Source organism: Siphateles boraxobius, unplaced genomic scaffold (genome assembly GCF_051911475.1).
Source record: "Siphateles boraxobius isolate OS27281-9 unplaced genomic scaffold, OSU_SipBor_1 41, whole genome shotgun sequence".
In the NCBI taxonomy this organism is placed as follows: Eukaryota; Metazoa; Chordata; class Actinopteri; order Cypriniformes; family Leuciscidae; genus Siphateles; species Siphateles boraxobius.
This window is the reverse complement of record NW_027509042.1, coordinates 32,213,826-32,237,061: the sequence shown is the minus strand read 5'-3', so window position 1 is coordinate 32,237,061 and position 23,236 is coordinate 32,213,826. Positions and strand designations below refer to the sequence as shown.

At 44.6% G+C, this 23,236-nt stretch overlaps 1 protein-coding gene and 1 long non-coding RNA gene across 2 annotated transcripts in view; one reads left to right on the top strand and one right to left on the bottom strand.

Moving 5' to 3' along the window:
* The window catches only part of prkcaa (protein kinase C, alpha, a), a 407,934-nt gene that overhangs the window by 123,749 nt on the left and 260,949 nt on the right, over window positions 1-23,236 (top strand). The window contains exon 3 of the mRNA XM_077199185.1: window positions 12,166-12,248. Within this exon, the coding sequence (XP_077055300.1) occupies window positions 12,166-12,248 (83 nt within the window). The remainder of the gene's footprint in view (window positions 1-12,165; window positions 12,249-23,236) is intronic.
* LOC143706848 (uncharacterized) overlaps window positions 13,716-23,236 on the bottom strand; it is a 101,559-nt gene continuing 92,038 nt past the window's right edge. The window contains exon 3 of the long non-coding RNA XR_013193040.1: window positions 13,716-14,097. This is a non-coding gene — a long non-coding RNA (uncharacterized LOC143706848). The remainder of the gene's footprint in view (window positions 14,098-23,236) is intronic.

Here is a 23,236-nt window from a genome sequence, read left to right as displayed (position 1 = left end):
ACTGAGGTTGATTCTGTCCCGACGGCCCCGCCGTCCGCTCAGATCCCTCGGTCTGCCCACCGCCGAGGGCGCCACAGTCCTCTCCAGCCCCGCACCCCGCTACACGCCGGGTTAAGCGGCGCTCTTGAGATGGGCTCCTCAGAGATGGGACTCAGTTCTTTCCAGGAGTTGGTAGCAGGACCACTCCTTTCCCCGGGAGAGGGCCGGGGAAGAATCCTTATTCTCCAAAGAGCTGACTCTCCCGTCTCTGAGCACAGAGTTCTCGGACGTCACAGAGCGCCGCCCACAAGCCGTGCTCTCCTCGTCCCCCTCTGTCCCAGTGGTGGTTGACACGGCGTGCCATCCACGGACAGCTTCGCCCCTGTCCCCCTCTGTCGCCAGACCCCTGGCAGAGCAGGCCCCCGCGGGACGACCAGCCTGGTCCTCCCCTGGCCCCCTCTGCCAGGGCGCGGTTGCTAACTGTGCCCCCACATCGGGCCGCTATGCCGTCCACGTTCGGGCCAGTTACTCCGCTTCGCTGCCCCTTCGGGGGGACGCCTGTGGTTCGCGTGATCCCGCTGGTTCAGTTCCTGGGAGCCTGGTTAGAGCTTCCCCGTCTGTCCCGCTGGGTCGCGCGGACCATCAGGCTCGGCTATGCGATTCAGTTCGCACGGTCTCCGCTTGGGGAGTCTGCTCCACTTTTGTCGGTGGCTATGCCCCCAATCAGGAGAGCAGAGATTGCCACCCTGCTGGCGAAGGGTGCAATCGAGACTGTCCCTCCAGCCGAGATGAGGTCCGGCTGCTACAGCGCCTACTTCATTGTCCCCAAGAAAACCGGTCGGTTACGGCCAATCCTGGACTTGCGCGTGCTGAACCGCTCCCTTCACAGGATGCCGTTCAAGATGCTCAAACGCATTTTCAAATGCATACGGCCCAGGATTGGTTTGCAGCGATCGACCTGAAGGACGCCTACTTCATGTCTCTATTCTCCTTGACACAGACCGTTCCTTCGTTTTTTTTCCGAGGGGCAGGCATCCAGTATGCGGTTTTCCCTTTTGGGCTAGCCCTGTCTCCTCGCATCTTCACGAAGGTCGTCCCTTCGGGAACACGGGGTTCGCATCCTGAGTTATATCGACGACTGGCTGATCATAACTCACTCTCGAGTTCAGGTTGCGAACACAGGGACCTGGTGCTTCGGCACCTAGCTCGTCTGGGCCTTCGGGTCAACTGGGAGAAGAGCAAACTTTGCCCCGTGCAGAGGATCTCTTTTCTCGGTATGGATATCGACTCGGTCGCCATGTCCGCGCAGCTTACGAGCTAGCGCGCGCGCAGCCACTGCTGACTTGCCTGAGACAGTTCGAGGGCAGGAGTGCGGTTCCACTTAAACTTTTTCAGAGGCTCCTGGGGCATATGGCTTCTGCAGCCGCGGCAACGCCGCTCGGGTTGCTTCATATGAGACCGCTTCAGCTTTAGCTTCGCGACTGAGTCCCGAGGTGGGCATGGCAACACGGCACCCTCCGAGTAACAGTTACTCCGACCTGCCGTCAGACCTTCACCCCGTGGTCGAACCTCAGTTTTCTACGGGCCAGAGTGCCCCTGGAACGAGCTTCGCGGCATGTTGTTGTAACGACAGATGCCTCCTCCACGGGCTGGGGTGCCATGTGCAATGGACGTGCTGCCGCAGGCTCCTGGACAGGACCCCGTCGCCTCTGGCATGTCAATTGCCTCGAGTTGCTGGCCGTACGTCTTGCTTTGCGCCGCTTCCGGGCCGTGCTCAAGAACCAACACGTACTAGTCCGCTCAGACAATACCGCCACTGTAGCGTACATCAACCATCAAGGTGGTCTACGCTCCCGCCGTATGTCGCAACTCGATCGCCACCTCCCCATATGGAGTCAGAAGCATCTGAGGTCGCTTCATGCCATTTATATCCCCGGAGCCCTGAACTGTGCAGCCTACGAGCTCTCACGGCTTCAGCCACTCCCTGGAGAATGGCGACTCCATCCCCAGTCGGTCCAGCTGATTTGGGACCAGTTCGGGGACGCACAGATAGATCTGTTTGCCTCCCACGACTCGACCCATTGCGCGCAGTTTTATTCCCTGACCGAGGGCACGCTCGGCACGGATGCTCTGGCGCACAGCTGGCCGCAGGGCCGCAAGTATGCGTTTCCCCCAGTGAGCCTTCTTGCGCAGACCTTGCGCAAGGTCAGGGAGGACGCGGAGCAGGTCATTCTGGTCGCGCCGTACTGGCCCGCCCGGACCTGGTTCTCCGAACTAGTACTCCTCGCGACAGCACCTCCCTGGCCGATCCCTCTGAGGAAGAACCTTCTTACTCAGGGACGGGGCCACCTATGGAACCCTCGTCCCGATCTCTGGAACCTCCACGTGTGGCTCCTCGATGGGACGAGGCAGGTTTGAGTACCCTACCACCAGCGGTGGTGGCTACCATCACTTCCGCTAGGGCGTCGTCCACGTGACACGTCTATGCGTTGAAGTGGAACCTCTTCGTCAGCTGGTGCTCTTCTCACCGAGAAGACCCCCGGAGATGCTCGATCAGCGTCGTGCTTCAACAGGGGCTGGAGCGAAGGCTGTCTCCCTCCACCCTGAAGGTCTACGTTGCCGCTATTGCCGCACACCATGACCTCATCGAAGGTAAGTCGGTGGGGAAGCACGACCTGGTTATCAGGTTCCTGAGAGGAGCGAGGAGACTAAATCCGCCTCGCCCTCCTCTCGTTCCCTCTTCTGACCTCTCAGTGGTTCTAACTGCCCTGAAGAGTGCTCCATTTGAGCCCCTGCAATCAGTCGAGCTTAAATTCCTGTCTATGAAGACAGCGCTCCTGGTTGCACTGGCCTCCATCAAGAGGGTAGGGGACCTGCACGCATTCTCCGATGACGAAGCGTGCCTGGAGTTCTGGCCGGCTTACTCTCATGTGATCCTGAGACCCCGGCCTGGATATGTGCCCAAGGTTCCTACCACTCCCTTCCGGGACCAGGTGGTGAACCTGCAAGTGCTGCCCCTGGAGGAGGCAGACCCAGCCTTGCACCGCTCTGTCCAGTACGTGCTCTCCGCGCCTATGTAGACAGGACGCAGTGTTTCAGGACCTCAGACCAGCTCTTTGTCTGTTATGGTGGGAAGCTGAAGGGAAAGGCTCTCTCAAAGCAAAGGCTGTCTCACTGGATAGTGGACGCCATTGCTTTGGCATACCATTAGCAAGGTCGACTGTGCCCCCTTGGTGTGACTGCCCACTCCACCCGGAGTGTGGCATCCTCTTGGGCTCTAGCGCATGGCGCCTCGCTAACAGACATTTGCAGAGCTGCAGGCTGGGCGACACCTAACACATTCGCCAGATTCTATAATCTCCGAGTGGAGCCAGTGTCCTCTCGTGTACTCGCTTCAACCAGCTAGTACCGGACCCCCTCAGGTGTCTTCGCTTGCTCGCCATTCCACTCCACGGACTGGATACGTGCGATATTCTCCTCAGGTGAGCTTCCCCGAAAGCCCTGAGCTCCTCCAGCACTCCTGACGTCGGCGCCAGTGTCTGTTGCCTGCGTGTCGGCTAGGTGCCTCCCGTGTGCATGGTCCCTCCTCTGAGCGACCCCCACATGTGTATTTCCACTGTAAGCCTCTTTGAGCATGTGTCTTTCCCTTGGCAAGCCACCTTGCCACCCCTGGGGTTGAAATATTCCACCTGCGGCTGGACACCCCAGTGTTCTCCATATGTCTCCTTCGGGTCATATGTGTATTCTCTAAGTCCCCCCCCTCTGGGTTGGCAGTAATTGCATATTTCCCCTAAACTTTGGGATATGCTCCCCAGTGTACCTTGGTATTCCTGTGCTAAATAGGAGTCCTTCGTCCGTGCCAGTCTCACGACAGGGATCTCAGATTTACGCAGGGCACATGAAGACAGCTGAGAAGGTGGCGTGATTAGACTGGTAACCCCATTCGTCGTCATCCGACGTAACTCGGAGTGACAACGAAAGGGAACGTCTCGGTTACATATGTAACCCTCGTTCCCTGAGTAGGGAACAGAGACGTTACGTCTTCCTGCCACTTTCCGCTGTACCGCGGGGATCGCCTGAGCTCAGTCTTGGCTCCTCAGTGAAGAAACATATCTGCCTGTTGCCGGCGTCCTACTTTTATACCCACGAGGTAAGGCGGAGATACGCTATGCAAATTCCGCAGACTCATGGCATTTCTTTGCCATTGGCTCGTTTTGCAATACTCAAAGTCGATAGGCGTTCTAAGCGAAACCCCATTCGTCGTCATCCGACGTAACGTCTCCGTTCCCTACTCAGGGAACGAGGGTTACATACGTAACCGAGACGTTTTCATGAGCTGTATGCCAAAATCATCAGTATTAAAACAATAAAAGACCTGAAATATTTCAGTTGGTGTGCAATTAATCTAAAATATATGAAAGTTTAATTTTTATCAATACATTATGGAAAATAATGAACTTTATCACAATATGCAATTTTTTTGAGAAGGACCTGTATATATAATAGGGCTGGGCGATAAATCGATTTTATCGATTAACTCGAATGTGTAGTTTACGCCGATTTTTTTGAATGAAAATCGGTTTTCTCTTTAACAACCGCCGACGCTTCCATCTGGGCTCCCTTAGTTCCGACCGGGTTCAGCGCTTGCCATGATAGAGATACACAAACAACATGGCAAATGAGCAAGACCGCGGCAGCAGAAGCACACCCGCCGAAAACATTTAGAAGCTGAATCCGCAGGGCCGCCAACTCTCACGAGTTCACCGTGAGAGACGCAATTCTGTCACTTTTTACATGCTCTCACGCCACATCCATTTTCTCACGCAGAGAAAAATCGCGAAGCAAAGAGGACACTGACACCGACAGACAAGACAGAGCAGGTTACTATCGATATGAAACAGATTCTCAGCTCTCAGATTCTGTCAATTCTATTACGAAATTCAAACAATAAACACCGTTCTGGCGCTTGTAAATTTGACGTGGCAGATCTCAGGTTTTAGGTCTGTGGACTTAAAATAATTGCTATAGAGAGGAGTATTTTGCTAAATATGATAACTATATTACACATTTATTATATTTGTACCTATATCATTCAAATAGTATAACGTTGTTATTATAAAAAACGCATTATATTTAATTTGAGTTAGTTTTAACCTTTAATAATACCAGCTGACAGGGCTCTCTGTATGTTTACAGCATTAGGTGATTTTTTTTTTTTAGAACAATTAACACCACATTAACGTATCTACTGTACCTAATATTTATCCAAAGGAATTGATATTGAATCAAGATCAGAATCAATTCACAAGAATTGAATTGAAATTGTGAAATTTGTGTTAAGCAATAATAAAAACAGTAGCATACCAGACATTGTGCCATGTAAACATTGTTTGCATGGTTAATTAACTTTGTCAAATTATTTGGTAACTAAACAATTTTATTATCACAATACAGTTATTGTGATGCAAGTTTTTTGTTTTTTTACTCATCCCCCCAATCCCAATCAACCCATTTTATTTTATGTTACATTTTCATTGTTTTCAAAGACAGGGCCTGTCCTCTTGTCTTTTTGGCTTGTTGTTTCCGATTGCACTTTAATCGAGATCAAATGCCAGAAGGGAATATTAAAACAAAATAAAGTTAAAACTTGTTTTGAACAATTTCTTTGTCGTCTGCAGATTGATTTTAAGTAGGAAAAAAAATCAAAATGGAAAAAAAATCGATTTAAATCGTAAAACGGGATTTTTGTGAAAAAATCTGGGATTTTTTTTTTAGGCCGTATCGCCCAGCCCTAATATATATATATATATATATATATATATATATATATATATATATATATATATATATATATATATATATATATATATATATATATATATATATATATATATAATTATTTTAATTTTTTTAATTTTTACAGTTCACTTTTAGATTATATGCTTTCAGGTTTATCTTACTTATTGGATTTTGTGAATAGAAGTAAAGATCTAAACCATTGGTCCAGTAATAAAATTATTAGCATAGCCCTGCATTTTACCCTTTTTTATGACAGTTCAAGGCTCATGGTACAACTTATGTATGAATTACTGATTCTTGTTATTTTAGGAAAAAAAAATTGACTTTGCATTTTTTACCTTGAAAATACTTTTAATAATGTATATCACATGTATTAAAAACAAAGGAAAATACTGTAATGTTTCAACATTATTATAATACATTATTGTATTTAAATCGTATTTGTACTGTTATTACTTTTTATTTTAATTTTACTGTTTTTAAATGTAAAAATTTTTTCTAATTTTTAAATTTTTTTAAAGATTTTATTACCACATGAAGTCAATAAAAATACAAAGAGTACACTTATGAAAACGTCTCAGGTTACGTATGTAACCCTGGTTCCCTGATAGGGAACGAGACGCTGCGTTTGAGACGCGGTGGGAACGCTCTGCGTGATTACGTTGTGAAGCACGTGTAAAATCAGTCCAATGGAAGCCCGCTACGACATAGGTGACGTCATAGACCAGGAAACTATAAAGCAACCCTGAAATCAGACCGCGATAGCTTCTGAAAAACCTGAAGCAAGTCGATCAGGGCATGCAGGAAGTATGGCAGGCAAACGCAGCGTCTCGTTCCCTATCAGGGAACCAGGGTTACATACGTAACCTGAGACGTTTTCATAAGTGTACTCTTTGTATTTTTACAAAGAGCGTTTGAGACGCGGTGGGAACCCTATACCCACTACGCCATAGTGACAAATGCCTGTTCTTCGTGAGGTCCTGCGCACACTAAGAAGCAAGCAACCTCGCCCCAGGAGTGGAGAGGTCAAGGTCATAAAACCTGACAAATGTATGCGGAGAGGACCATCCTGCCGCATTACACACGTCAAGAAGGGAAACTCCCGAAATTAAGGCCATAGAGGCTGCCATACTCCGAGTAGAATGGGCCCGCACAGCCATAGGTGAAGGCTGTCCGGCCGCTTCATAAACCAATGAAATAGCCTCGACTATCCATTTACTCATAACCTGCTTAGATGCAGGGCATCCTCTCTTGAGTGACCCAAAACAAACAAATAGTTGCTCAGATTTACGGCACAGGGCAGCTCTGTGAACGTAGGCATCTAAAGCCCGGACTGGACATAACAGTTTAAGCTGTTCCTGGTCAGGGGTATTAAAGGGTGGAGGATAGAAAGCCTGCAGCACTATTGGGCCCCCAACATTCAGTGGGACCTTAGGAATATAACCCGGCCTGGGGTAGAGAAATGCCTTCACCATACCAGGTGCAAATTCCAGACATGAAGGAGCAACCGACAAAGCATGTAAATCACCAATTCTCTTGATAGATGAGATAGCAAGGAGAAATAAAGTCTTTAGAGTGAGGGACTTTTCAGAAACCTCCTCGATGGGCTCGAAGGGAGCTAAAGCCAGACCCTCGAGTACAATGGCCAAGTCCCAAGCCGGTGCTCTAGCGTGCAGTGCAGGTCTCAACCTCAATGTACCACGGAGAAAGCGAGTAATTAGAGGGTTTCTCCCAATAGAAGTACCCCCCAGAGGGGTGTGGTAGGCAGATATAGACGCCACGTAAACCTTTAGGGTGGAAGGAGATAACCTGGCCGAGAAACAGTCTTGCAGAAAATGAAGAACTGAACCAACAGGGCAGTTATCAGGATCTAACTGACGTTCAACACCACGTGGTGAAAAGTTTCCATTTTAGCGCATACAGCCTTCTCGTGGAAGGAGCTCTGGATTGAAGAATGGTTTCTACAACATCGGTCGAAAGACCGGTCTCCCTGAGCCTGGCCCCCTCAGAGGCCAGGCCCACAGTTTCCACAACTCCGGCCGAGGGTGAAATATCGTGCCCCCGGCCTGAGACAGGAGGTCCACCCTGATTGGGATCTCCAAGGGGGAGCCGTCCAGAAGAGACACCAAGTCCGAGAACCAAACTCGGGTCGGCCAATAAGGGGCTACCAGAAGCAGACGAGCCCCTTCTCGGCGAACCCTCTCCAGAACCCCCGGAAGCAAAGATATCGGGGGAAAGGCGTACAGGTGCAGCCTCGGCCACACCTGCACCATAGCATCCAGACTGAGAGGAGCTGGGTGCGTTAGAGAGAACCACATGGGACAATGGGTTGAATCTGATGATGCGAAAAGGTCTACCTGAGCACGACCGAACTTTTCCCACAGGAACTCCACCACTTCTGGGTGAAGTCTCCACTCCCCGGGCCTCAGCCCCTGTCTCGACAGAATATCTGCTCCCACATTCTGACGCCCCGGAATATATACCGCCTTGAGCGACAGTAACTTCCCCTGGGCCCATAGGAGGATCTGATGGGCCAATTTGCAAAGGTGACGTGACCTCAGACCCCCCTGATGGTTGATATAGGAGACCACTGAAGTGTTGTCTGTGCGGACCAACACGTGATGGCCTCTCAGGTCTGGCAGGAAATATTTGAGTGCTAGAAATACCGCCATCAACTCTAAACGATTTATGTGCCAGGAACATTGATGGTCCTGCCACAGACCTTGCACCGAGCGGCCACTCATGACCGCCCCCCATCCCGTGAGGGAAGCATCCGTCGAAAGCGTGACACGTCGACAAGGAGCCCCCAACACTGGGCCCTGGGCGAGGAACCAAGGTTTCTTCCACAAGGCCAAGGCACGAAGGCATAGCCGCGTGACCTTGATCTTGCGAAACGGATTTCCCCTCGGAGAAAACCCCTTGGTCCTGAGCCACCACTGCAGGGGTCTCATGTACAGAAGGCCAAAAGTAATAACGTTGGACGCAGCTGCCATGAGACCCAACAGTCTCTAAAACTGTTTCACAGTGAGTGACTGGCCTAGTTTCACATTCTTTGCGGCTGTGATAATCGCAGAAATACCAGCAGGAGACAGGCGTGCCTGCATTGTGGTCGAATCCCAAATTACACCTAGAAAAGTGGTCCTCTGAGCAGGGAGGAGCACACTCTTTTTGGTGTTTAGCCGCAACCCCAAACTCTTTATGTTGGACAGAACAGCATCTCGATGCTGAACTGCCACCTGCTCTGACTGAGCTAAAATCAACCAATCGTCGATGTAATTTAATACGCGGATGCCCTGGAGTCTCAACTGAGCCAGAGCTGCATCCAGCATTTTGTAAAAGTGCGGGGAGATAAACCTAGGCCAAATGGAAGAACCCGATATTGGTATGCTTCGCCCCCGAAAGCGAACCTCAGGAACCTCCTGTGATGAGGATGGATAGATACATGGAAGTACGCGTCCTTCAAGTCTATTGTGACAAACCAGTCCTCGGACTGAATCTGTGATACAATCTGTTTGAGTGTAAGCATTCTGAACTTGAGTTTCTGAACCCTGCTGTTTAACTGGCGCAGGTCTAGAATAGGACGCAGCCCTCCATCCTTCTTTGGAACAATGAAGTAACGGCTGTAAAACCCTGACTCTCTGCTGGGAGGAGAGACCCTTTCTATAGCTCCCTTTCGAAGAAGTGTCAGTACTTCTTGCTCCATTACCAGAGCCTGCTGTGAGTCCACGACCGTGGGGAGGACTCCTTGAAATCTGGGCGGACGAGAACCACTGTAACCCTTTTCTATTATGTGCAGGACCCATAGAGAAATATCTGGCAGAAGTTTCCACGCTGCCAGAAATTCCGATAAGGGAACCAGTCTCTCGAGACTGGCCTCTGGATTTGATTGAACAACCATTTCGGTGCCCTGAAGCGGCGAACCGGCAGGGAACAATCGAACTGACCATTCTACAACCCTCCTCAGAGGATTGCACGGGGACGCTGACACCTCGGCGCCCTGAAGCGGCGAACCGGCAGGGAACAACCGAACTGGCAGCGCTGCGACCCTCCTCAGAGAGTCGCACCCCAGAGGGCGCCGTTAGGAGAAACGATTTCTCAAAACCGTCCCTCTTTTTTTTTTTTTTCATTTTCGACAGGACTTCTTGTCTAAGCTTTATTAGAGATGACGACAGTCCTCAGATCTTGCCTACCTCTAACTAGCTTAGTTCCTACGACCCTCCTCGGAGGATCCTAGGAAAAAGCAGGCACCTCGGCACCCTGAAACGGCGAACCGGCAGGGAGACCGAACTGACTGCTCTATGACCCTCCTCGGAGGATCGTATGGGGACGCTGACACCTCGGTGCCCAGAACGGCGAACCGGCAGGGAACAACCGAACTGGCAGCGCTGCGACCCTCCTCAGAGAGTCGCACCCCAGAGGGCGCCGAGGAGAAACGATTTCTCAAAACCGTCCCTACCCCGGAGGGGACCACCCTTAGAAGCCTGATAGCCTCGGCATCAGGTCTTCTTCTTTGTACTCTATGCCAGTTTCAGGAACATAGATTGGTGAGGAAGAAACCTCTGGAACGCCGCTGAAAGGTTTAGTTTTCTTGAAAGCGGAGCGTCCAGAAGAACAGACATTTTTATCTTTCTTTTTCTTTATTTTTATATCAGAAAAACATATATATATATATATATATATATATATATATATATATATATATATATATATATATTCTCGAATAGAGTCAATGCTGACATCCTGACATTCATCTATGTCCTTAAATACTTTACCCACCGGTACTGCCTAATAAAATTTATTTATTATTAAAGATGGCTGGTGGGTAACGTCGGGGTTAAAAATGATGACGCCGACTCGGGAGAGAGAAAGCTCGCAAGCGTCTCTATTATCCAAGGCACTGTCATACCATGATACTTAATACATAAAATAGAAACCGGTTTATTCCACGATCTCGACACCTCAGTGTGGAGATAGGGAAAAACCAGTAGTCCCCGACGAGGAGGCTGAGATACAGAGTTTTCCTGTTTTTTTAGATATATTTCATCTAATAAACTCTTTTTATTTTCACTCTCATAATGTTCAGCTGTCCAGTAAATATCTAACTAGCAACAGCATTAGAAAAGCCTCCTTTTAAAATCTCCTCTTTATTCAACAGAGTTATGAGCTGCCTATTTATTGAAAAATCAAACATCTGCCTTTTTCTTAATATTTTTATTTGTTTTGTTCACTTTTTCTTAACAAAACACTAACGATACCAATTCCTCAGAACTGGAAATCGCAGCACACTGGATCTGCAGGTGAAAGCTGAGATAGGGCGGGGCCCGTCCCAACCCACGCTGTCAGATCCGATTTCGAACCCCAAAATGCGAGTCGCCGCCGTGTCTAGGCAACAGCGGGACCCGCGCGGGGAGCGCAAACCGTACCGTCCTCCTCAAAGAACGATCGGCGAGAGCGGAGCGTCTTCATAGATAGACAGATACAATGCTCACAATCAGCCCCCTCGAGGACTGACTGAGCATGCTCCACTCCCAAACAAGCAACACAAAGCTGATGTGTGTGTCCCCACCCGTATATAACGAGGGCAGGGAACAACACACCGTATATAATCTTGCTTGCTCGCCATAATAATGATAGATATATTGGGCTTGACAGACAACAATAAAGAGACAAGGACAGATATACAGAGAGCGCTTGCTGAAGGTGCAGAAGCTATCGCGGTCTGATTTCAGGGTTGCTTTATAGTTTCCTGGTCTATGACGTCACCTATGTCGTAGCGGGCTTCCATTGGACTGATTTTACACGTGCTTCACGACGTAATCACGCAGAGCGTTCCCAGCGCGTCTCAAACGCAGCTCGAGTTCCCTTGAAAGGGAACTTGGTATTTAGCCTACTGTAAATTTACTGGAATGTTCTTCTTTTGGGCTCTCTTACTGTATGTCATTTGACTAAAATTAATGATCAGTCCAACATATACTGATCTGTTGATCCACATTATTGTATCTATAAAATGGTTACAATAGAACCTTCCACAATATGCGATCTGTTATAATGTAATAATTTGCTGTCTCTTTGAAATATGATGCTGTTGCTGATTTCAACAGCCATTCATTACATTCATGAGTCAGTCATTCATGTTGGTCTGCTAATTCACACTGTACATTATTAAATTACTGATCTTTTAGCATTATCATCCTCTGTAAAAAAAAACACACATACTCTATACACATACTCAAACCAGACCAGGAAGAGTAAGATAGCCTGTTAAAATTATTTACGAAACTTGGTTTGAACTGTTTGCTCATATCTTTTTACCAGTGTTTTACAGTTTGTGTGTGCTTTTTGCAAATGTAACACACATCTCTCTCTATCTCTTTCTCTCTCTGTCAGTGTGCTGTTTTGTGGTCCATAAACGTTGCCATGAATTTGTCACATTCTCATGCCCTGGAGCTGATAAAGGACCAGACACCGATGTGAGTATGCAAATACACACACACACAAACACACACACACACACACGCACACACACACACACACACACACACACACACACACACACACACACACACACACACACACACACACACACACACACACACACTCACACACACTCACACACACACACACACACACACACAGACACACACACACACACACACACACACACACACACACACACACACACACACACACACACACACACACGTGGTTATGTTACCTGTAAATGTTTCTCTTTCACTTTATGTGAACTTGGTAGAAACATCTAGCTTTATAGAATAATGCTCATCCTACAAAATACATGATTGCACGTACAATACATCAAATACTTTAAATATTTCAAAATATATTTAAGGTTAAAACAACTTGTGTGGTATTCAACAACAAATATGTGATATTCTAATACTTTCTCATATGCCAGCTTAATATGCAGAGACCACTATAATTAAAACATTCACACTGTAAAAATAAAAGGTGCCTGGAGGAACCTTTTGGGGTTCTTCACTTCGCCACACCGGCGGAACCGTCTGTAGATCCTCTAGGCACCCTTTAATAAGTGGCGGTTCTCTGAGGAACCACCCAGGCACTGTGTGGTACCGCTTTGGGTGCCTCCAGGAACCAAATTTATTTTTCTTTTTTTTTAATGTTGTTACTATGGTTACCATTAACTTCTATTATAATAAAGAAACTGAACCAAATACAAAATAAGAATTATTTATTACATATTTTAGATCCCTTTTACTACATACACTTCCATGCACTTGGGGGAAACAAAACTAGTAATATATTAATATGAATGAATACACAAAAAACTGTATAATACATAAGCAACATGAATAATCAACCATGTATATACAATAGGCTATAGAAGAAAAGACATCTCAACAAAATGCATGGAAACATATAATATTCCATGCAATAAATCAATGTATTTATTTTTAAATTTTGATTAATTAAAAATTTCCATCTTCACTTAACTTTAAAACATTTGTGTTTCAGTCTGCTTATTAAGTCTGACGTCACCGTTTCCAAGTCCAAAAGCTCTATCAGATGCCAAAAACAAACAACAAACGGTGCTAATTTACACTCATTGTGCTGTAATATTTCTGAAAATTATGATCCTAACCTTTATCTCTATACCAAAATCTCAGATGGTTAGTTATTCAGCTATTTTGAATTATAACATGTTGAAATCTGGGATGCCGTGAGACTGGAGACTGTAATGTACACTATGGCTTTTGAAAAGCTTAAATGTGTGACTTGAATCAACAGTGCTCATAAATGGTTGTTGAGTATTCTCACTAGAAACAAGATAAAGGAAGTAGAAGTAGAGGCTTTGACACGGAAACAGTATTCCTTATGTCACAACAAGCAGAAAACAATTTTCCATTTTAACAGAGTTAACACGATCAGCAATTTCGTGTGTGGTCAAAAATTTCACTATGGGACCAAGTTGGTCAATTCGCTGGATTTGACCAACAGAAAGCTGCTTGAAAGTGACTCCTGTGTGAGCTGTGCTTCATACATTACATCGCTACACTGCTGACAATGGTCAATGGACTTCTTTAGCCTGTGTAATTTCATGAAATTCACAAATATGACCGCACCTTTACTCGCTGCAACATAAAACGCAATCAATAATAAAATCTTCACAAGGGACATCTCAGGTACTTAACGAGTTAGAAAAGTGAAAAGGTGCAGCAGCTTTGTTTTCCGTTTATTTTTCCTCTTTTCTCGTGGATGGTCCAGGCACTTTAATGATTTTCAGGTCTACAGGAGGATTTTTATTCTTGTTCAAACTTGTACTTCAACTTACCAAGGTCCCTGCAAAGAACAAAAATTACTGTTAGTAATGTTATTAAAGTAATAGTTGTGAACTTAAAGGGCACCTATTATGCAAAATTCCCTTTTACATGCTGTTTGAACATAAATGTGTGTTGGCAGTGTGTGAGCAAAACCACCCTAGAATGATAAAAATGCACCCAGTGTTTTTTTACAATCTCAATAATTCATATGCACTCTCTCAGAATGAGCTGTTCTAAGATTCAGCTTTTTGTGACGTAGAACATGGGAAAGGGGTTTGATTGACAGTGTGGTTGGTGGTTGGTACCTCCCTCCGTGATCTGATCCTCCATTGTTGTTTCAACGACAGCCGGACCGCTGTTCTGAAGATTTGTGCTGCCTTCTAGAAAATGCCTCCTAAGAAAAATAAGTGTTTTGTTGTGGGCTGTAATACTTCGCATAGTTGTTTGCACTTGCTTCCGACATCAGAGCCACTGAAAACGCAGTGGGTGGATTTTATTTATGAAGGAAATGCGCCTCTTACACTCCCGAAGTACGTTTATGTTTGCTCAAATCATTTTGAGAGTGACTGTTTTTTGAACGGCGGTCAATTCAAAGCAGGTCTTGCTACAAAATTAATCCTCAAGGGTGGATCGTTGCTTAGTGTTCGCGATCCAACGACAATTCCTGAAGAAGTAAGTGTATTTTATGATTTCTGAGGTAGCGTTAATAGTCATCGACAACAAATGTTGTTGTCGTCGTCGTCGTATGATTTATGTAATTTAAACCTTTTAAATAAACACACGTTTTCATATATTTTTTAAGATATTGTTATTGTTATTATCGGTATTTGTGTTTGTGTTTTCAAACATTTGGGTCAACGTTATCACAGTTTGTGTGTGTCTGTGTGTGTGTTGCACAGCGATGACAACGCAATGAGTTCATAAATGTATAAAAATAACCATTCCGAGACATCCTGGTACATTCTCGATCGTGTTTCTTCAGCCGGAGTCTCTTCGTCATCTGGGTCGGACTCTGGTTCAAACATACGGCCGAATGCCATACACAATTGCGGCTCTATCACTCTCGGCCATTATGGTTCTACCGACTGTTAATTGCCATAGTTATGCAAGTTACGCCCACATCCAGCGGCAGGGTGGGGATTAGCAGCTCATTTGCATTTAAGGTCGTCTGCCTCAAAACAGCTTGTTTCAAAACAGGCCCCAAAAATGACACATTCAAATGGTTATAATAAATTAACTGGGGGGTATTTTGTGCTGAAACTTCACAAATACATTCTGGGGACACCCAAGACCAATATTACATCTTGTAAAAAGGGCCATAATAGGTGCCCTTTAAAATAATTTCCTCAGCCTTGTGACATTCCAAACCTGTTCGATTTTCTGTCTGTGGAACGCAAAAGCAGATCTCGGGCATAATGCAACCCCATTGACCGTTCGCTTTTACTGCATGAAACACAAGCTGAAAAATATTGTGTAAATCATTAATGAAACCATTCTTATGTACACTTGTTGTCACGATTAGCCACGCACACCCTGGGTGATCATGGACTACATTTCCCTTCATGCACCTCCCTGGACTGATTACACTTTACACCATACACCTGCACTGCGCTGATTACACACACAACTGCATCTCATTGCACACACATATAAACCACTTCCACGCACCACACCAGTGCGAAGTCTTGACTTTCCTGGTTGTCATTACCCGTTTCTTCCCGTGGATTTATTATTACCCTGACCTTGGACTGTGTATCTCGTTTCTGCTTGTTCTCTGCCCGCCCCGACTTGGGTTGCTAACTGGACCTTGCTTCTCGCTGCCTACCCCGACCATTGCCTGCTATCTGGTTTGTCTCTGCCTTAGTGCTGGGCGGTAAACCGGTTCAAACCGAAAACCGGTTTATATTTTCGTCACGATATTGATTTTGAATAAACCACCATACCGGTGTATTTAATTACACAACGTTCGGAACAAACGTTACGCTGCGCGACACTGTTTCAGACGTACCCTTTACAATGTTGCACTTCTAAGCAGCGACGAGTGAGGGTAAACAAACAGCAGTGCTCTGTTACGTTACATGGACGATGGATGCTGAAGAATTAGTACAACATGACACAGAAGAACAACTTGTGCCAAAAAGAGGAGCCGGGTCTGTTGTTTGGAAGTTTTTTGGTTTCCAAAAATCCGACGTCGACCAAACAACCATTTTATGTAAGTGCTGTCGGGCTAAAATTCTCGCCAAAGGCGGCAACACGAACATCCATTATACAGGATAATCCTGTGTGCCAAGTTGCACTTTAGATTTATTTTGTTTGTTCTGGTTTCGAAGCAATACTTTTGAAGGAATAAATAATGCAAGTTGCATAATTTTGTTTTACTTTTTTTTTTTATAGACCTCAAAAGCAATGCAAGATAAGTTTGTTTTCTTTTTATATTTACTTGAATGCACGTAATGTTCCTGGACTTGTACTTGAACTAGCAAAAGTATTCCAAGTTGTTCTAATTGTGTTTAAAATAAAAGTTCTGTATTTTGACTGCAATTGTCTTTGCATTCTGATTCCTCACTTCATTAGAATCATGAATGGCTCTTGTTTGTAAACAGCATAATTTTCTGGGGCCATGCAAACCTGTATTACTAGTTTGGAATTATTCTACGATATTCACTAATGACAGTAAAATAGACCATCCTAAGTCAATTTACTGCAGTAATTCCTCTCTCAACCAGTAGAAAATGCATTGAACACCTGACTATGCAGGAAAAAAAATATGTCATAAACCGGAAACCGGCATATTTTTGAAAAAAAACGTGATATCAATTTCGCCCAGCACTACTCTGCCTTGCTGTTGTTGATTCCTGCCTGCTTGACTACTCTAATAAAAGCTGTGAATGGATCCCCTTGAGTCTGCTGATTCATTACACTTGTCTAGTTCAATGCAATGCAACAATTTATGTAAAAATGTATAAATATTACGTTAAGCTCCAAAAATGTCCCAGAAAAGATCCTAAAATATAAAAAATAAATAAAAAAAAGTCCACAACTCATGTGTTATGAGTTGTGTTGTAAGTCTTCTGAAGCCATATAACTTTTTTGTCTAAAAAGACTAAACTTGAAGTTATAATTCATAGTTCAAATGTCTTATATTCAAATGCAAATGATTAAGGTTTAAGAAAAACACAAGTACACAGTCAAACAATACAATTTCACACAGAAAAGTTCATAGTAATAAAGTACTTGCATGTGGTACAGGTAACTTACTGTAATTCAATGTTGCCTCTGAAATGTTCAGATTATTTTAAAAATGTACTGGTTGTTCTGGAGAAACAAAAGAACAAAGTTGATTATATTCATTCACAACATAATATTTCTTGGCCAGTAAAGGGCTTTAAAATGGTATTTGAGAGAATGAGGGCACCTGTAGTAAATTAACAAAATCAGGCCAAACTATATTAACCACTTGTGTTATTCATAACAAACGCCAATGACGACAGCAGGAATCAGCTATTAATTTGTTATATCAGCAATTTGAAGACACAGTTGTACAGAATACGTTGAATTGAATGACTAAAACAATCTAAGACAATAAGTCAATGATTTCCAGTTGTTTATTAGTTCATTAGATTAGTAAGCATCGTGGCTAAAACCTTTATACCACATAATGTGCAATAAACGAGTGGTAAACAGTGTAAAAACGTAGTAATGTATAATAAATTTAATTTATATATGTATGTGTTTGAATATATAGTGAGCAGACTCTGTATTTATATTTATTTGGTGAGTTTACAAACCTTAAACGGAGAGCCAAACAAACGGCTGAAGCTTTGATGAGAGGAGCCGTTACTTTCATATCCGATGATGATCAGCTGAGCTTCGTTGTGCGTGAGGATCACTGAAGCGATGACAACCGAGGAATAGCAGCAGTTTCGTGACAGAATAAAACTTTTCTCCTCCTGCTTTTTCTTCTTCTTCATATTATTATTATTATTTATTGTTGTTGTTTAAGGTTTAATTAATCAATAAAATAGGCCTATACTAAATAAATGTTATCCTATGTATACTGAATCAAACTTAAGTATAATAATGATAGGATAATAATAATCGTATTCTGTCCTCACGGAACCATTGGGTTGCTCCAGATGCTGACTTTAATATAAGAGATCTTCCAGGAACGACTTAAATGTTAAAAGATCTTACAATAACCCTTTTATAGCATTCAAGTTCCTCTAATTTCCCCCAAAGCACTTTGAGGTCTCATGGTAATGAAAAGATGACTCCAGAACCTCTGGACTGAATACAAAGTGCTTAAAGGATCCCATAAGTTCCAGCAAAGATTGCCAATGCTCCACCAGTAACCCTACTATAGGAGAAAGAGCTTTGAGGGACTTCAATTACATTTTGAAGTTCCTTGAATATTCGACAGGATATTTGAGGCACCTTTAGTTTTTACAGTGCATAGGTGAGTTGGGAGTGGGACTGTTTTTTTTTCAATGACTGACTGGTGGTGTATTAAGAAAGACATTTTTAAAAGCAATGTTTATTTTTGCAGTTATGTGCAGTGGTGCAGAAATTACATCCTTCAGCTCTTAACCAACATGTTAACCAAATATATTAACATTAATGTGTTTACTACTGTAGTTCAAAATTGAGCAGTGTGCTAAAATGGTCTTATTTGATTTGTTACATTTATAAATTCAATATAAATGAATTGCTGTAGTCAAGCTATAGTTTAGTGTATTGTTCTACCTACAGTACCACGACACTACTAGTAAATTATATTTCATATTTCATAAATTTGCACTAAATGTTTCATAATATTTAATGTTGCATCTTACTTTTTGCAGCTGTATATTTGTACATAATATATGTGCATATGTATATAAACCTACCTTTTTACACTCAAATTATCACTCTAAGCAAACATGCTAACATGACCATAAAACTTTGTGTGTGTGTGTGTGTGTGTGTGTGTGTGTGTGTGTGTGTGTGTGTGTGTGTCTGTGTGTGTGTGTGTGTGTGTGTGTGTGTGTGTGTGTGTGTGTGTGTGTGTGTGTGTGTGTGTGTGTGTGTGTGTGTGTGTGTGTGTGTGTGTGTGTGTGTGTGTGTGTGTGTGTGTGTGTGTGTGTGTGTGTGTGTGTGTGTGTGTGTGTGTGTGTGTGTGTGTGTGTGAACTCTCTTGGCATGTGGTGCAGTGGTGGAGTAACCAGAGATTATGTCAGAATGTCATTCAAGCTTCTCAGACAATCCTTTTTATAGAGCACAGCATGGGAGACTGTCATACTGTAGCTGTGGAATAATTCTCAGTAAGAACTGGTCACAGAATCTGTAGACTGAGTTAGTGTGCAAACTGTTTAATAGAGCACTAAATCTTTCCAGTATTTAAGTTCTAAACAAAGGTTGCGAAGGCAGGGCTCGCAAAATTTCAAAATCGCTGGTAGCCCTTCCGGCAGGCACTCTTCAGATTTTGGTAGCCCAAAATTAATTTTACTAGCCCAAATAAAAAGACAATTTTTAATTTAGAAAATTGGTTAAGAGTCAAAACATCAATCAAAATTTTTTTTCAAAATTGTGCGCAAGTGCGCAGCTCTTGTTGCATTCAGAACTATTGGAGATTGTTAAAGGTGTTCCTCAAGGATCTGTCTTGGGGCCTCTTTTATTTACTATCTACATAAATAGTCTTGATTATGATATTCAAGATGTTAATTTTCACTTTTTTGCAGATGATACTGTTATGTATTGTGGTGCTCCTAAACAGCAAGCCTTGCCTAAGCTTCAAGTGACTTTTGATGTTATTCAATCACGATGCTTCATACACTAAAACTTGTTCTGAATGTTGATTAAAACCAAAATTATGTTATTTTCAGGCTCGAAAAAGGTAGACAATCTTATTCCTCTCCAGACTTTACGAGGTAATGTGATTGAGTTAGTAAAAGTGTATAAATGTCTTGGCATCGTTATTGATGATACATTATCTTTTGGCTCTCACATAACTCATTTGAAGAAAAAGTTAAAAATAAAGCTTGGGTTTAATTTTAGAAACAAGTTTTGTTTTTCATTTGATGTAAGAAAGAGGTTAGTTCTCTTATGAGAGTATCTCTCGTACTGCGTAATATCTTACGCTATGGGGAAAACTTCTTTTTACAGGGCCACATTACTCGAGCATCTCGAGAATCTGGGTCTCACAGTCAATTGGGCGAAGAGTTCGCTGTTTCCCAGCCAGAAAATTTATTTTCTGGGAACAGTGCTGGACTCGCTGTCTATGACAGCACGTCTGTCGCCGGAGCGCGGACTGGACATTCAGCGCGCCGCAAAATCCTTCCGCCGCGGCTCTATAGTCCCGCTCAAAAGGTTTCAGAAAATGCTGGGTCTCATGGCCTCAGCATCCTCGGTACTTCAGCTGGGCCTGCTTCACATGCGCCCACTGCAGTTATGGCTGAAAGCACGAGTCCCGCCCCGGGCATGGACCTCTGGTCTGTTTCGCCTCAGGGTCGAAATGAAATGCTTTTCGGCTCAGGAACCTTGGAAAATAGCCGACTGGTATCAGTCAGGCGTGAGTCTGGGGACTCCCTCGAGTGTGATGGTGGTGTCCACGGACGCCTCCACCTCGAGATGGGGAGCGCTGCTCGAGGGCGGACCGTTCTTTGGCCAGTGGTCGGAATGGGAAAAGCTCCTACACATAAACTGCCTGGAAATGCTGGCAGTCGTCAACGCGCTACGGCATTTTTGTCCCCAGATAAAAGGCCACCACGTCTTGGTCCGGTCGGACAGCATGTCAGTGGTGGCATACATAAATCGCCAGGGCGGCGTCAGACCTATTACAGATGGACCAGCAGACAACACAGGAGGCTCCAGTGGCTGCAGTGGAAGGGAGGAGTGAGGAGCCCACAGGGAATGGTTACCGGACGGGACATCCAACACTATCCTCCGGTCACCCATCCCACACACCACCCGAGGGTGGGGCATGGTAATGGGGACTCGCTCTCCGCGAACGAAGGCGAGTCTCGCCCTCAACACTGCGACAGTCATGTTCCCACAGTGAAAACATGAGCTGTCCACAAAAGCTGTCTCAGCGTGCTGTAAGCCCAAACACGTGACACAACAGTTGTGACCATCAGAGAGAGACAGGGAACGACCGCACCCAGAAACGCACGGGCGGAATGACATCTTGAAAAAGACGCAAACGCACCCGTGTTGCTCTTTCAGAAAATAGGACCGTCACCAGTGCCGGAGCACACAGGGGAATGACCGCGGCAACACTGAACAGAGAAGCAGAGAAACAGTGAAGCACTCACTTTTCCGCCCTCTAACCAGCCATCAACACACACAAACATTTAGAAATTTGTTGCTGTTAAAACAGCAGTTGAGAGCTCAGAGCTCGCGATCACCGCTGCACTCGCGCTGTAGAACACCAGCACTGGGAGAGTCTTCCTGAGGAACACCGACACACTCGCTCGTTGTAGACAACAGCACTCTCAGAGACATCAAACGATCGGCTCCGAAGCGAAAGGCAACTAGTGCGTGCATCCACTTCCGTATTTATACCCGCGCCGCGGGGGCGGAGTGTGTGATGCGAATCACGCAGGCCAATTACATTGGCTCGTTCAATAGTACTCGAAGAGGATAGGCTCTCTAGCGAGATCCCCATTCAGTCGACCGATGACTACGTCTGACGTTATCGACTGAAAGGGAACTAAACTGATAGTTTGCTCAAGGCTCAACGTTAAGTTGTCCGTGCCTCAAGCTCATATCTGGAAGTCAATAATCATATCGATCTTAACTACCTGCTCTTAGTAGTACTTAGTAAGAAAAACATTTCCCATTCCCCTGAAATGTACATTTCTATTAATTAATTAATAACCAATATTGAGGGTTCACAGAATGAACTGAGTAATTGGTTGTAATGTTAATGTAGCTACATCAAGTTAATCTGACTAACTGACCCAAATATTCATAATCAATTATAACAAGTTATGATTGGTTATTAATATTTCATAGAGCTAATTCGCTACACTCTCTATTCGTTCCAGTGAAATCACAAAACAAAATGCACACAAACGTGTTCCTGCTTGATATACAATCACCTAAAGGATTATTAGGAACACCTGTTCAATTTCTCATTGATGCAATTATCTAATCAAACAATCACATGGCAGTTGGTTCAATGCATTTAGGGGTGTGGTCCTGGTCAAGACAATATCCTGAAATCCAAACTGAATGTCAGAATGGGAAAGAAAGTTGATTTAAGCAATTTTGAGCGTGGCATGGTTGTTGGAGCCAGACGGGCCGGTCTGAGTATTTCACAATCTGCTCAGTTACTGGGATTTTCACGCACAACCTTTTCTAGGGTTTACAAAGAATGGTGTGAAAAGGGAAAAACATCCAGTATGTGGCAGGCCTGTTGGCGAAAATGCCTTGTTGATGCTAGAGATCAGAGGAGAATGGGCCGACTGATTCAAGCTGATAGGAGAGCAATTTTGACTGAAATAACCACTCGTTACGACCGACGTATGCAGCAAAGCATTTGTGAAGCCACAACACGCACAACCTTGAGGCGGATGGACTGCAACAGCAGAAGACCCCACCGGGTACCACTCATCTCCACTACAAATAGGAAAAATAGGCTACAATTTGCAAGAGCTCACCAAAATTGGACAGTTGAAGACTGGAAAAATGTTGCCTGGTCTGATGAGTCTCGATTTCTGTTGAGACATTCAGATAGAGTAGAGTCAGAATTTGGCGTAAACAGAATGAGAACATGGATCCATCATGCCTTGTTACCACTGTGCAGGCTGGTGGTGATAGTGTAATGGTGTGGGGGATGTTTTTTCTAGGCACACTTTAGGCCCCTTAGTGCCAATTGGGCATCGTTTAAATGCCACGGCCTACCTGAGCATTGTTTCTGACCATGTCCATCCCTTTATGGCCACCATGTACCCATCCTCTGATGGCTACTTCCAGCAGGATAATGCACCATGTCACAAAGCTCAAATCATTTCAAATTGGTTTCTTGAACATGACAATGAGTTCACTGTTCTAAAATGGCCCCCACTGTCACCAGATCTCAACCCAAATGAGTATCTTTGGGATGTGGTGGAACTGGAGCTTCGTAACCCTCGATGTGCATCCAACAAATCTCGATCAACTGCAAGATGCTATCCTAT